At 33.1% G+C, this 16,586-nt stretch overlaps 2 protein-coding genes across 2 annotated transcripts; both read left to right on the top strand.

Annotated features, from left to right (window-relative positions):
- The first annotated feature begins 378 nt into the window (after positions 1-378).
- On the top strand, positions 379-4,395 carry LOC142231433 (uncharacterized). The gene is made up of 2 exons (XM_075302041.1): positions 379-1,550; positions 1,629-4,395. Exons 1-2 carry the CDS (start codon positions 379-381, stop codon positions 4,393-4,395), a joined length of 3,939 nt encoding a protein of 1,312 aa, XP_075158156.1.
- Positions 4,396-4,625: 230 nt separating this feature from the next.
- On the top strand, positions 4,626-12,223 carry LOC142232120 (uncharacterized). The gene is made up of 2 exons (XM_075302835.1): positions 4,626-4,899; positions 9,847-12,223. The coding sequence occupies exons 1-2, from the start codon at positions 4,896-4,898 to the stop codon at positions 10,662-10,664; spliced, it is 822 nt and encodes a 273-aa protein (XP_075158950.1). The 5' UTR covers positions 4,626-4,895; the 3' UTR covers positions 10,665-12,223.
- The last annotated feature ends 4,363 nt before the right edge of the window (positions 12,224-16,586 follow it).

The raw sequence follows: 16,586 nt of genomic DNA, 5'->3' as shown, positions 1-16,586 counted from the left end.
GAAAAAATTGCGATTTGTTTCTTGTGCTGCAAAAATAATTAATAAAAGGTTTATTTATAAAAATTTAAAAAAGAAATATTTGAAAGAACTTTAAACAAAATGGAATCCCAAATGTTGACGTGCAAAGTATGCAGAAAAATGTTCAAAAGCCAAAATGCACTCCAAAAACATTTGCAGACACACAAAACGTGTAGTTTATGTGGTTTGATGGTGCGAAATGTCTATGCATTGAAATTACATATGGAAATTCACCAAGCGACAATGCATAGACAAGGTTTTGGACAACAACAGCAACAACAACAGCAACAACAACAGCAACAACAACAGCAACAACAACAGCAACAACAACAGCAACAACAACAGCAACAACACATAAACATGTCCGTGGGAGGTGGAATCTACCCCCAACAACAATATAATTGGGATCAGCAACCAGGGCTTAATCCAGGGTCCCAACAACAACAACATTTTAACTTGCTGCAGCATCCAGGACCTATCTTTCATCAACAATTGCTGCAGCAAAATCAAAACTTGGAGCAACACTCAAACATATTTGAGCAGCAACAGTTTAATTTCGACCAGCAACCAGGGCCTAGTCATGGTCAGAGGAATTTAAATAAAGTATGTGAAATATGCAACGTCTATGTAAACCCAATGAATTGGTTCAAACATCACCAGTCTCCGAATCACATACAAAGAAGTGATGTTATTATAAATAACCAATTTAGACAGACGATGACAGGATTTAAAAATCGTGTAGGAACTTATACGTACCTAACCGATATGAATACCATAGATATAAATGAGGTATTCGAAGAATGTAACAAGAGTTTACACCTGTTAATTTTAAATTCACTGGCGAAGAATAAAAGTCTGAAGATAAATATCCAACTAATTGGGGAATACATAAAGTTGGGTGGTGAAGAGCTCCAAATGCAACACATGTACCATGTGTCCAAAATGCAGAGACTGGTTATGTCAGACAACATTGAGGATTTCATTAAAAGGCATATTGAGGAAATAAAGAGTCAAATGGCGGATTTTCAGGAAAGAGACTCTGGATGGACTTTGACTCGAATTGAAAAATTTGAAATCAACATCAACAAATGGTCTGGCTTTTGTGGTTCCCAATATATTCCAACGCCACCAAAATTATATTCGAAAAAAGCATGTATCAATGTCAGAAATACGGATGAATACTGCTTCAAATGGAGTGTCATTTCGGCGTTAACTTCCCCAAAGCCAACCCACCCAACTCGAACTTCATCCTATCGAGTAGATATCAGGCAGCAGAATATTTTGTTAGAAAACAATATAAATTTAAATTTTGAAGGGCTAGAATTCCCTATGCCTGTGCAAGAAATCCCAAAATTTGAAAAGCTGAACCCAGGAGTTAGTATTAATGTATATGGGTATAACCGGAAAGATGACACTGTCATCGGGCCATACCACATATCCCAGAATGTTGTTCCAAATGGGGTACACATTAACTTGTTGTTGTTGGAGAGTGGGGGTAAAGCACATTATATTTGGATTAAAGACATGTCAAGGTAAGAAAAAAATCCTTCATTTCATTTTTTACTTAAATATTAATAAAATATTTTTTTTTTTTATTTTATTTGTTATAGATTATTATCTTCGCAGTTAACCAAAAATTGTAAGAAATTAAAAATTTGCGACAGATGCCTGCAATACACTTCAAACTCCGAAAAGTGGTCGAATCACTTAAAGGAATGTTCCAACATTGTAACCACCGTACCGGATGCAGGTAATAATTTTATTCGCTTTAAAAACATAAGTAAAACGATGGATGTCCCTTTCGTTGTGTATGCCGATTTTGAGTGCATACTAGAGAAAGATAGTTTAGGATCAACAATAAATAAGCACAAACCGTGTGCTTTTAGTTTTTATATAAAATGTAGTGTAGATAGTTCGTTAGATAGATTTAAGATTTATACTGGGGAGGATGCTGGGGAAAAATTTGTTAAATATTTAGATTTAGAATGTAGAGATATATACGAAAGGTATTTATCATTAAAAAAACCAATGTGTCCCTTATCACCTATTGAGGAATCCAGTTTTCACGCAGCTCAATTGTGTCACATTTGTGACAAAAATTTAGATACGGATAGGGTTAGGGATCATTGCCATATTACTGGAAAATATAGGGGGGCGGCCCATAATGAATGTAATTTAAATTATAAGATCCCAAAGTTTATACCAATCTTTTTCCATAACTTTTCGTCATATGACTGTCATCTATTTATTAAAGATTTACTAAACCTTATTCCTGGAAATACCTCAGTTATACCGCTAAATAAAGAATTATATATATCGGTATCTCATAAAATTAAATTTGATAATGGGGATCTTTTAGAATATAGGTTTTTAGATTCTTTAAGATTTATGCCTTCAAGCTTGGATAGCTTAGCTAAAAATCTGTTAGATGACAAAATGACTACGGTTAGATCTAATTTCTCAAATGACCACGAATTTAAATTAATGAGAAGGAAGGGTGTATTTTGTTATGAATACTTGGATTCATTTCAAAAACTTAAAGATATAAACCTTCCCTCTATAGAAAACTTCTACAGTAAATTAACCAACAAAAGTTGTAGTCAGGAGGACTACAATCACGCTATAGAAGTTTGGACAACATTTAATTGTAGAACACTTCAGGATTATATGGAGTTATATTTAAAAACGGATGTCCTTCTACTCACAGATATATTCGAAAACTTTCGAATCTTATGCAAAAGCATACATAAGCTGGATCCTTGCCAATATTTTACGGCGCCTGGTCTATCTTATGATGCTATGCTAAAGCTGATAACATCGGATGGTTTTAGCCTAGAATTGTTGAAGGATGTAGACACATACAACTTTATAAAAAATGGCATTCGTGGAGGTATTACTCAATGTAGTAAAAGATATCACAAAGCCAATAATAAATATATGAAAAACTTTAATCCTGATATTGTATCTACATTTTTATTATATCTTGATGTTAATAACCTATATGGATGGGCGATGCAGCAATTCTTACCATATGGTAATTTTAAATGGGTTGCAGAAGCTGACATTATTAGGGATCCTAACGTAATCAAAAATTTTAAATTCGATTCTCCTGAAGGGTATATTTATGAAGTTTCAATAAGTTGTCCACCCCATCTACATAATAAATTTAATGATTTACCTTTAGCGGCTGAAAACAAAAAAGTGGGAGGATCGAAACACAACAAACTTGTTGCAGATCTTACACCAAAAGAAAGGTATACCATCCACTACATGACACTAAAACAATGTTTAGAGCAGGGCTACGTTCTAAATGAAGTGCATAGGGTGCTTACTTTTAGTCAAAGACCATGGCTAAAGGAATATATTGACAAAAACAATGATTGTAGGAAAAAAACAAATATTGCTTTTGAAAAAAATTTCTTTAAACTATTGAACAATGCAGTATATGGCAAAACAATGGAAAATGTTGAAAAAAGAAAAGATGTGTCTATTGTAAAACAGTGGGCATATAGTGACAGGCGTAAGTTAGGTGCTGAAGCTCTAATTTCAAAACCAAACTTTCATAGTATATCCAAATTCACAGACAATTTTTGGGCTATTCAAATGAATAAAACAAAAATTGTTTATGATAAGCCAATATACTTAGGATTTTGTATTCTAGAATTAGCTAAGTGGAAAATGTATGACTTCCACTACAACTTTATGAAAGAAAAGTTTGGTGAAAGAATACAATTAAACTATATGGATACAGACTCTTTCATATACACCATCGAATCTGAAGATGTGTATGAAGAAATTAGACCTCATCTTACTACACATTTTGATACATCTGAGTATTCCGAAGATAATCCTTTCAATTTTCCTCTTGTAAATAAAAAGGAAATTGGATTAATGAAGGATGAAAACTGTGGTAAGATTATGACAGAGTTTGTCGGTTTAGGTCCAAAAATGTATTCATATACTGTTGAGGATGGTTATGAAATTAAAAAGGCTAAAGGTGTGAAAAAAAGTGTAATGGACAACTATAAAATTGATGACTATAGGAATTGTCTATTTACTAAAGAAAAAGTTTGTGATACAATGCTCACTTTTAGGTGTAAGCTACACAACATCTATACGAATGCCTTGAAAAAAGTTGTATTAAGTCCGTTGGATACAAAGCGTATGATCAAGGAAGATGGAATTAATACTTTCGCGTGGGGTCACCATGAAATTGAATCAAGTATGGAAAATATGCTAGTTGATATAGATGGCAATGGTCTAGATTTAGATTTAGGAGCAATCGAAACTGATTCCTCTTTAGAAAATTTAGTTCAACAATATACATCTGATTTTGATATGGATTTTAATGATCTAATGGATATAATTTTAATGTAAATACACTAAACTATTTATTATGTATTGTATGTATTTAAAAAATTTAACATTAAGAATTGTTATTTATATAGAAAAAATGTAATAAATAAAATGAAAAAATTGATGTATACATTTTTGTTTTATTTTTATTTATTTTAAAATTGATTATGGATATAAAGGTATGTATGGTTCATTGAAAAAAAAAAATTAAATAATTTTTCGCACATTTCCCGTCAATGGTGTATATTCAATATAGCGATCGTGAATTATTAAACAATATGCTATGGTGTTTGCAGGAATGGGTTTACTGGTTTCGAGTTCAATTCTGACATCTATGGGACCTTGTTTGACCATTTCATTTTGGTGGCTAACATCGATGACTGCCATGGGGGTGTTCTTAAATTCAGCGCTTGTTAGTAATGGTTGTGGTTCTTTCATATAAAAGCTGTGTTGAAATTTGGCGTACATGTCATATAGAATAGCATATCTATTATCATCAAATTTGAGATTAAGATCATCATATGGGTAAGTATCGGAATTTAGATGAACTTTTAAATTTACTAGATTACAATGTATAAACTTGTTGTTTTTTTCAAATACCACGATTACAAATCTGGGGCGCTCTCTATTTAATGAAAGCTTTACATTCCAATTACATTTTGTCGCATTTGGGAATGTAGGATTAAAGTGACAATCCCAACTCCGAAAAGCAAGCGGTAATGTGGTACCATCTTTAATCGTTTTTATAATTTTCAACTTTGTTATATCGGAAGCTTGCACATGTGGTATTCTCCATGTTATATTCTGTATCGTTAGTTTAACCATTTCTTCAGGCTTTGTGGAAAAGCAAGCATTATGATCATTTGAACTGCGCAACAAAATTAAGTCATGTTTACAGTTTAACACGATTTTATTGAAGTCCTCTGCGAAGCCCAACAATAATTTTAACGGAACATAAAAATTAAATGACCCGTTTTCCATGTCATTGTGTTTACTCCATCCTGCATTCAGCATCATATTCGAATCCAATTCATTGAGAGATAAATAATTTTTTATAGTACTCGCCATTCCTAAATAACGTGTTCTATCAATTTCAACCCCATTGATTTCATAACGAATCTCATCAAACATATGTGCTACACAATTATTTCGCAGTCTAGCATTTGGTGTTGCTATACCATCCATCAGCGTTATGAAGCCTTCTATGTAGATATAACTTTCAGATGGTAAGACATAGAGATCTTGATTTTGGATTGTTATTCTAATTTCATCATTATTTTTATATGACTGTATATATGGCATATAGCTATGATAATCCTTCTTAATAATGCTTTCATCAGAAAATGGTTTTTCTGCAACGCTTAATATTTCAGACATTTTTCTTAAGCTGTAGTTTTAAAGATTTTAGGAATAGTTTATTTTCTTTAGTTAATTTACGTTTTATAGATTGGGGCAGTATATTTTGTGTAATTAGCTTGGCTGCTCGTTCCGGAATGGAATCATTACCTATTTTATTGTAATATTTATTATAGATAATCATTTCGCTTTCGGTTTTAGATGAAATCGTAAAGTAATCTCTTCACCCCGAAAATTTATTATACGCCTTTCTTGATCCACAATCCAAACTTTTAGACAACTTATTTCCTTGACATTCACAGGTAAATAGATTAAATTCCTGGGTATCTCATCCATTTTATATCCTGGAGAGACATTCATAGCAAACTCATGTATTATATGCGACGGTGTGTTATTCATATATGATCCTGTGATTATATTACATTGGACTTGGATGGCATTCACTTTCATTATGTTCACTGATTGATGTGATTTATGTCGTGCATTAGGTAGCAAAATTCGATTGTTGAAGCCAAATAGCGCGCCAATAGAACGATCTTTGTTAAAATCAATAATATCGTGGGAGGAATATATTTCAATTTGAAGTGTATTATTATTAGCCTCAATCTCTAATATTTTGTTGATATTTTTCTTTACATATTCATGTTTTAAAAATTTAACAATATCCTCCAGTTCATAAGATCCCACCGGAATTTCAATGCAATCACCACCAATGTGGAAAAGATTGTTATCATAGTCAATATTTGGAATTGAATTATACGAATGAAAATCAACTAAAGCACATTCATATTCATCATTAAGTTGTATGGGTGGGAAATAATTGGTTATGAGCACCGACGATCTTCCGCTTAGGGCTAATGTAATTGACATTATGAAAACTTACTTTAGAATGAAAAACAAAATTAAGTTTCAATCTTCTTTATTTATTTTATATTACTAAATACACATCATAAAATTTCATTCTTATTAATCCATGAATTGTGGTCATTAGAAAATCCCAACCATTTAACATATGCTTGTTGACCTTTTGTTTTTAGAATTTTTTCAACGAGGTAAACATCAGGGTGTCGCGTTCGCAGAATTTCTTCTCTATAGAAACCTCCTTTTATTGGATTACCTTGATAATCTTCCAATAGATATGTGGTAGGATTAGTGTTTTGGATAGAACTTATTCGAAAAATTTCCGTACTGAAATTAGGTGTATATCCTTTTTCAAATATATTTTTATATTTACTTATGCGAACATAGTCACCAACATGGAAGTTTGAGGGTTTATATACTTTAAGATGATTGTAGGCAGTTTTTAAAATATAATCCTCATTATTTTTATTGACATCAATAGGAGCCATTTTTATTGTTCTGTGTATTTTCCGATTATATTGATTAACTAAATTTGGTAAAATGTCAATCCACTTATAGGAACCGTTGTATGAGAACTCTTTAAACATAAAATTTTTTAGTGTACGATTAAAGCGTTCTACGATGGATGCTTTCATCACACTAAATGTGGAGTAGTGGTTTATTGAGTACTTTTGCGTAAGACTTTTAAACTCTTTATTAAAAAATTCTTTACCATCGTCTGTTTGTAGATTTTTAGGTGTTCGACCTTTGTTCAATATTTTTCTAAATGCATTGGAAACATCATATGCATTCTTAGTTTTAGTTGGTTCTGCCCATGCGTATTTTGAAAATGTATCGATGACGGTTAAAATATATTTATATCCTCTATTTAAAGATGAATAAGTTCCCATTTCAACCAAATCAGCCTGCCAAAAGTCATCAATTCCTTTCATTATATATCTCCGACGGGGAAATTTTTTCCGGGCTTGAGTGTGTATCTCTTGTACTATTCCTCTTTTGGCCATTGTTACTTTGTAATTAAATTTGATTAATGAACTTGAGATGTTATTCGCATATCCGGCAGGACTGTAAATATATCCTTGATAATAGTTTTTAGCTGCGATATTTCTTGATGTATTGTATTGACTTCAATATTTAAGTCTTTTTTTAGTAATTCACGTGAGATTTCGATTTGTTTTTGTAAGTAAGTTCTGTTGACTGCGTCTGCACTTTCCACCGGTACCCCCACGTTTTTAATCTTTTTATTTTGGAAATCGATGTTATTATGCTTGTCAATAGCAATACCAAATATTTTCGGAACATATCTTTTCAACTCACTAGAATTTGAAAAGTGACCAAACTTATCGACGCTCATATCTCAATTGAATGCAATTGACAATTATCAGAATATTATATTGGCTTCCCTTAATTCTTCAATTATAGATATTATTTCATTGTTATGATTTGAATGGCCAGCTTGTTGAGATGCAATAAGAAGTTTTAAGCGTTCAACTAATTCATTCGGATCATCCCAATATATATAGTTTGGTTTATTTAAATTTAGGCTCATTAAACCTTTACCAGTGTAAGTGTCACCAAAAAGTTTCTGGATAATCCTTTTATATTTATATCCTTTATTCCCTCGTATTTGACCAACAGAATCATAGTTCTTGCGATGAGCATTTGTTCCCAAAAGAATTTTCTTGTATATATCCAATTCCAGTGAATCATACTTTTGTGGCTGTTTATGGGTGATTAATTCAAACAAGCCTGGCGTGTTTGCCCACGATTGATTCCCAACAACAATCTTATCATCGCTAATGTTAATAGGACTGTTTCCCAATTTCCACACTCCATTTTCGTCTTTATATGGTCCATATACAGTATCGAGAGTTTGATCATTAAAAAGTTTAGTTAAATTAATAGTATAGAAATTATCATCTTCCAATTGTGAAAAATAATTTTCTGAATTTTCTTTATTGTCGCTGTCTTCATCACTTTGAGAATCCAGTTTAGAATTTATAATTTTTTGAGAGTGTTTATTAAAATTTGATTTAGGAGGTTCGGTCTTTATTGGTGTGCTACTTTCAAACTTAAAAGTAGGAAGTTCTTTATTTCGCTGTTTCATTTTCTCATTTTTTAATTTCATTAAATTATTCAATGGATCTGTTAAAGGCTTGAATACATTTTCCAGTTTATGTGAAGCGTCGTCTTCTCCTAATTTTATGCTTTGAAATTTTTTTCTCAAAATTTTTCGAGATTTTATTAATTCTTTCAATATTTTTTCATTCATATTGTATCACCAATAGAAATCTTTTGAATTATTTTAAACCGATAATGCTAACTGATGTATCGCTTTCGAACCGCTTTCGAACCGCTTTCGGACCGCTTCCGTACTGCTTCCGAATCGCTTTCGTACGGCTTTCGAACTGCTTAGATAAGTAAAGAACCGTCCTTAAAATAATTTCAAATCGGTTGCAGATGAGAAGGGGGTGTAAGTAGACGTCTGCATACAGTGGAAAGACATATACTACTAAGGTGTAATAAATATGTCAAAACCTTTTCTATATCTTCCATCAGCGATTTCATCGTCTTTGCTTATAACCATAAAACCATACCTATCCCTCCAACATTCACGACATATATCCACAAACATTTTATAGGACATATCGCTACCCACATGGTCATTAAATATATGTTTCATATTCGTTTCATCTTGCTTAAAAACAACAATTATGTTTGCATTATCCCGTATCAAATGTTTTGGTATGCGACTGTAAGTTTGGCATAAGTAAAATGAGTCTACATTTTTGTGACGACCCATAGAGAAATAATCACGAATATTATTCTGTTTATCGCATGCGACATCATCAAATATCATTATAGAGTTTCGTTTTGCTTCATGTGGCGGTATAACATCGTCGTTGTTGTTATATATGAAGTATCCCATACCACTTATAGGCTCAATTAGTCTTCTCAGGTATTCATATTTGGGTTGATATAACGATTTTGAGTATAAATATATATTTTCAAATGTTAGCCCATTTTCACTTTCTATAAGGCTTATCATAACATTAGTTTTTCCGCAATTTGATGGGCCCACAATTAGACATCGAATGGAATCGGGTAACAATGAACCATGTTTCGATTTATTAGGTTTCGCTTGCGTAAAATCTAGATCACGAACAGAAATACTTGTATCCTGTTTAAGTAAACGCATATTGACGACTAATTTATTATTAAACTGACCAAATAAATTTATGTGTTTATTTTTAGTTGAGAGCATATATATGTTTGTATTTCGGAAGAGACAAGTCAATCGCAAACGATCCATACAAGGAAGAGGATTCGTAAACAATTTAATCAACGCCTTACCCATTGAGCTACATTTACCCGGATACCAATTTTGTGGACCAGGAACAAAACTCGATAAAAGATTGAAAAGGGGTGATAAAGGGATAAATGCTTTGGATGCAGCCTGTAAAATTCATGATATAGCTTATTCACGAAGCTCAGATATTGAAAAACGCCACAAAGCAGATAAGGAACTCTTAGAGAGGGCGTGGGAGAGAGTAAAAGCTAACGAAAGTACTTGGGGTGAAAAATTAAATGCTTATTTAGTCTCCAACGCAATGAAAGCAAAACTAAAACTTGGCATGGGTATGAGGAAGAAAAAAGCATGCGGACGTACAATTTTCAATTCAACAATTAAAAAAGCCAACACACTACTAAAGAAGCAAAAACCTGTTGATATTAACTCTGCAATAAAAATCGCTCGGAAGGTTATTAATTCATCATTCAAAGGGAAAAAGTCACATGTCGTCATCCCAAGAGTTATTAATGTTCCTAAAATTGGCGGTTTTCTACCATTGGTTCCTATTATAACAGCACTAGGTGCCTTGGGTGCAATATCTTCGGGTGTATCATCGATAGCAAGAACAATTAACACTGCTAAAGATGCTAAAAAGCAACTAGAAGAGAGTATGCGTCACAACAAAAGTATGGAGTCAATTGCTATGGGTAAAGGACTTTATCTTAAACCATACAAAACTGGTATGGGTATTACCCTAAATAATACGGATACAAAAAACTAATATCTAAGCTACCTAACAGACCGCTGACAGATATAGACATACAAATATTTGGGAAAGAATATATACCACATTTTCGAGGAGTCTTTATGCGAGATAATCTTCCGAAAAAATGTCAAACAAAAGAATGTGGTGTAGTAAACTTAGACTCAAGTATAGGATCTGGAACTCATTGGGTAGCATATTATAAAAACCACAAAGAAATTGAATACTTTGACAGTTTTGGAAATCTTCAACCCCCACTAGAAATATTGGTTTATTTAGGTCCCAATATCAAATATAATTATCAACGAGAGCAAAGGTTTAATACATTCAATTGCGGTCATTTATGTTTACAATTTTTACTCCAAATTGTATCACAAAAAAAAAAAATAAATAAATAATGTTTAATGTTCTCTGTTATTTGAATATAAAAGCAAGATGAGACTTTCCTTGATTTAGTTGGCTACGAAATATTGTCCGTTATACTTCGAATCATGTATGTACCGGATTTTGTATTGGTGGACTTTCAATACTGTCATGGGAATGATGACAGCATATATATAAAAGAATTGGCGTATATGCGAGGCTATTCTGTCGTACCCAGCTATTTCCTATTCAAACCCCCTTTCGATAACAGAGAACTAGTCAAGGAGGGTAAACGGAAAAACACATATTGTAAAAAATATGTTCACGGCTTAGATTGGAAAGATGGTGATATAAATTACACTGAAGTTGGCGATGCCTTGGAACCACTAAATAGTTATAAGTATGTGTTTGTTTTTGGACAAATTAAGAAAGAATTCCTTCAAAAATATTTAAATACAAATATTGTAAATCTAGAGTATAGAACAATTTTCCAAAATATGAGAAGCTACTATACGCATTGCCCTATGCATAAAGATAGGAAATTCAAGTGTGCTGTAAATAATATATTTAAATTATTTATATATATAGAGAAATTTTATGAATCTATAGAGGAAATTATTTATGAAGAAATACAAAACTAAACAATATTTCTAAACAAAAAAATAAATAAATAAATCTAAATAAAATAAAATTCATCTGTGTTTCAATTCATAAATTTTACATGTATTCCAATATCAAATATAATTATCAATTAATGTAAAGCTCTGAAATGTAAACTTGATATTTAACACCCTCATTTTCTGAATATAAAAGCAAGATGAGACTTTTTTATATTTAGTTGGCTTCGTAAAATTGTCGGTTGTACTTCTCATCATGGTCAATTTTCAAAAATCAGATTTTGTATTGGTGGACTTTCAACATTGTTTTGGAAATAATGATTGCATATATATAAAGGAATTGGCGTATATGCAAGGCGGTTCCGTTGTACCAAACTATTTTTTATTCAAACCTCCTTTCGATAGGAGGGAACTTGTCAAGGAGGCCAAACGGAAAAATGTACATTATAAGAAATTTATTACTGGCTTAGATTGGAAAGATGGCGATGTAAATTACACTGAAGTCGGCGAGGTCTTAGCACCCTTAAATAGTTTTAAGTATGTGTTTGTCTTTGGAAAAATTAAAAAAGAGTTTCTTGAAAAATATCTAAGCACAAATGTTATAAATCTAGAATATAGAACTGTTTTCCCAAATATGAGAAACTATTATACCCATTGTCCTATACATGAAGATAGGAAATTTAAGTGTGCTGTAAGTAACCTATTTAAACTATTAAGATATATAGAATGGCATGATTGTATAGATGACATGATTAGTAAGACAATAAAAAATGAAAATTGTTCACAACAGTAACCCATATGCTTTAGTATGTATACTGCGGTGGGATTATTTAGTTTTATAATTTTTTCTTGTTCTTGTCCACCCAAATTCAAACTAATTCCAAATAAATGAGAAGAAACATATATGATATTAAAATGTTATTTTATTTTATATTACTTTGTTTAAACTTAAATTATTTTTAAAATTTTTGCATCAGGATGTAAATAGAGTAAATCTTCCAACATTTCCCTATGACTTTCCGGGTCCATGTCATTATCTGCAATCCTCATTAAGTCATCCAATGATATTTCACTGAGGAAATGTTGGCCCTCCGGTATATTCTGTTCTTCCACTTGCATGTTGTTTAGGATTCGATCATTCAGATTTACATTTTCATCCTCATCATCGCTGAATATAATTTGGGATGGTGGTAAGGCCATTTTTTTCTCGTGATGTTGAGTTGACGAAGGCTGAATTGAAACTGTCCCTATGAGTTTCTTTTGGACACTCTTTGAAAAACTGAAAATTCATAAATTTTCGAATTCCATTGTAGTGAATGGAAATTCGATGCATTTGAGATAATTTTTTGTTTGGACACTTGTAGTTTTCAAAACACTCAAAATATTCTATAAGCAATACATTATGAAATGCGATTTCTATTGCATGTTTGTTGTTTCTCAAACCCTATGACAAATTCTAAAAATTGACAAGAAAAAAAACACAATGGTTTTGTTTCGAATTTCATTCTTTATTTAAAATTTTCATTTTTTTCTTTTAATAATTAATATGGTGCGTAAAATGGATCGGAGGACAAACACTGTTTCAACTCCAATCTGCTAATTGGATTCTCCTTATCGTCTGAAATAGACACTTTTGAAACAGAAAATTCTCCAGAATCTATACGTTGAATTGTATCATCATCCAGGCTGTTAAATCTTTTGGGTAAATATAAGATTTGATCATCCACCAAACGCAGCACTATAGAATCCCCATACTTTGTAGTTGTCCTATAGCATCCTTCAATAGAATAGTCCTTATGTGTAACCATATCCTTAATATGTAGGATACGTTTTAAATTTTTTTCATTGAAAATGGACACGACATCTATAGCACCGGACATATTTATTTATTTATTTATTCTAATTCAATTACGTTTTCTGAACTGTGGTATAATTCCAGAGAGCATATGGCTTTTATAAGCGATTGTTCAATCCCAGGCGATCAGAAAACTCCACACAGCCAATCAAGAAATGAAAACGAATAACACAAATATTCGTTTTCATTTCTCAGTCCGAAGATTTTTTGAATGACCTTGCGACCTATCATAGAAAGCCCATTAAAAAAAGGCCCATGGACAGACACTCTGCCTCTGATTTTAGAATGCTAAACAAATCAATAGCATTCTCAACAGTGAAACACTTATCTCTTCACCCTACCCCTTTTTTCTATGACACATAAACAAACACCAAATCTAGGTTTCAGCGATCGTTCAATACTAGGCGATCAGAAAACTCCACACAGCCAACCAAGAAGTCAAATCGAATAACACAAATTTTCCCAACAGCCAAAATCTTATCTCACCCCATCCCTATCTCATCTTCATGATACATGCACATGCACCACACAGCCAGTCAATGCACTGAACACAATGACACTCATGCATATAGGGACAGCCAAACTAGAGAATCACTTATCTCTTCACCCTATCCCTTCTTCTATGGCACATAAATGAACACCAAATCTAGGTTTCAGCGATTGTTCAATACTAGGCGATCAGAAAACTCCACACAGTCAACCAAGAAATCAAATCGAATAACACAAAATTTCCCAACAGCCAAAATCTTATCTCACCCCCTCCCTATCTCATCTTCACGACACATGCACATGCATTTCTTCAAAATCTCAGGCGGTCACTTTGTCTCCCATTTTAGAATGCTAAACAAATCAATAGCATTCTCAACAGCGAATCACTTATCTCTTCACCCTATCCCTTCTTCTATGGCACATAAATAAACACCAAATCTAGGTTTCAACGATTGTTCAATACTAGGCGATCAGAAAACTCCACACACTTTTCCCAACAGCCAAAATCTTATCTCACCCCATCCCTATCTCATCTTCATGATACATGCACATGCACCACACAGCCAGTCAATGCACTGAACACAATGACACTCATGCATATAGGGACAGCCAAACTAGAGAATCACTTATCTCTTCACCCTATCCCTTCTTCTATGGCACATAAATGAACACCAAATCTAGGTTTCAGCGATTGTTCAATACTAGGCGATCAGAAAACTCCACACAGTCAACCAAGAAATCAAATCGAATAACACAAAATTTCCCAACAGCCAAAATCTTATCTCACCCCCTCCCTATCTCATCTTCACGACACATGCACATGCATTTCTTCAAAATCTCAGGCGGTCACTTTGTCTCCCATTTTAGAATGCTAAACAAATCAATAGCATTCTCAACAGCGAATCACTTATCTCTTCACCCTATCCCTTCTTCTATGGCACATAAATAAACACCAAATCTAGGTTTCAACGATTGTTCAATACTAGGCGATCAGAAAACTCCACACACTTTTCCCAACAGCCAAACTCTTATCTCTCCCCATCCCTATCTCATCTTCACGATACATGCACATGCATTTCTTCAGAATCTCAGACGATCACTCTGTCTCTCATTTTAGAATGCTAAACAAATCAATAGCATTCTCAAGAATCACTTTAGGTTTCAACGATTGATCAATACTAGGCGATCAGAAAACTCCACACACTTTTCCCAACATCCAAACTCTTATCTCTCCCTCCCTCCCTATCTCATCTTCACAATACATGCACATGCACCACACAGCCAGCCAATGCACTCAATACAATGACACTCATGCATACAGGGAAAATTTTTTTTGGATGACCTTATGACCTATCATAGAAAGCCCATTAAAAAAAGCCCATTAAAAAAGCCCATAAAAAAAGGCCATTAAAGTGGATCAGTCTATACGTATTACACTACTGATGTTGTGAGACTATAAAGAGGTGTGTCGAAAATGGTCCATATCGGTCCATGTTTTGGTATAACCCCCATATAGACCGATCTCCCGATTTTGCTTCTTACGCGTCTAGAAACAATATTTTCTATCCGATTTGTATGAAATTGAAAATCTAAAGGTATTTTGGGACCATAAAGAGGTGTGTCGACAATGGTCCGCATCTGTCCATGTTTTGATATAGCCCCTATATAAACCAACCTCCCGATTTGGAGTCTTGGGCCTATAAAAACCGTAGTTTTTATGCGATTAGCCTGAAATTGGAAATATAGAGGTATTTGAGGACCATAAAAAGGTGTGCCAAAAATGGCGCTCATCGGTCCATGTTTTGGTATAGCCCCCATATAGACCGATATCCCGATTGTGCTTTTAGGGCTTGTAGAAACTATATTTACCATCCGAGTTGCCTGAAATTGGAAATCTAGAGGTATTTGAGGACCATAAAAAGGTGTGCCGAAAATGGTGCCCATCGGTCAATTTTTTGATATAGCCCCCATATAGACCGATCTCCCATTTTGCTTCTTGGGCTTCTAGAAACTATATTTACCATCCGCTTTGCCTGAAATTCTTGAGCTACAATAAACTGTATTTATTACATGATTCGCCTGAAATTCGAAATCTAGAGGTATTTTTAGACCACAAATAAGAGTGCCGAAATTGAGATATATCGGTCCATTTTTTGGTGTAACCCCCATATAGACTGATCTTTCGATTTTTACTTCTATATTTTCTGGCCGATTTTTTTGAAATTGAAAATCTGGAGGTATTTTAAGATCACAAATATGTGAGTAGAAAATGGTGCCTATCGGTCCATGTTTTGGTATGGCCCCCATATACACCCGGCTTTATTTCTTGGGCTTCTAGAATCCGTAGTTTTTATTCGATTTGCTGGAAATTAGTAATCTATATTAAAATTTTAGACAAACGAAATTTCTTTTTCTTATAAGGTGTTTTCGTTTATTCAACGATTGTCTCTAAAATTTGTGTCAAAAGAAAACTTTGCTTGCTTAAAATTACGATTCTCAAAAAAGAAAACACTTCTTTCAGCAGGCGCACTGATCATGAAAATTGCTTCAAACTGAAAGTAAAAGTTCCAGATTTTACTCATCGTATTTAAACAAATGCGGAAAAATCTACAGATT

This window comes from Haematobia irritans, chromosome 3, assembly GCF_050003625.1.
Source record: "Haematobia irritans isolate KBUSLIRL chromosome 3, ASM5000362v1, whole genome shotgun sequence".
Taxonomy (NCBI): domain Eukaryota; kingdom Metazoa; phylum Arthropoda; class Insecta; order Diptera; family Muscidae; genus Haematobia; species Haematobia irritans.
This window is presented reverse-complemented; position numbering and strand designations above follow the sequence as displayed.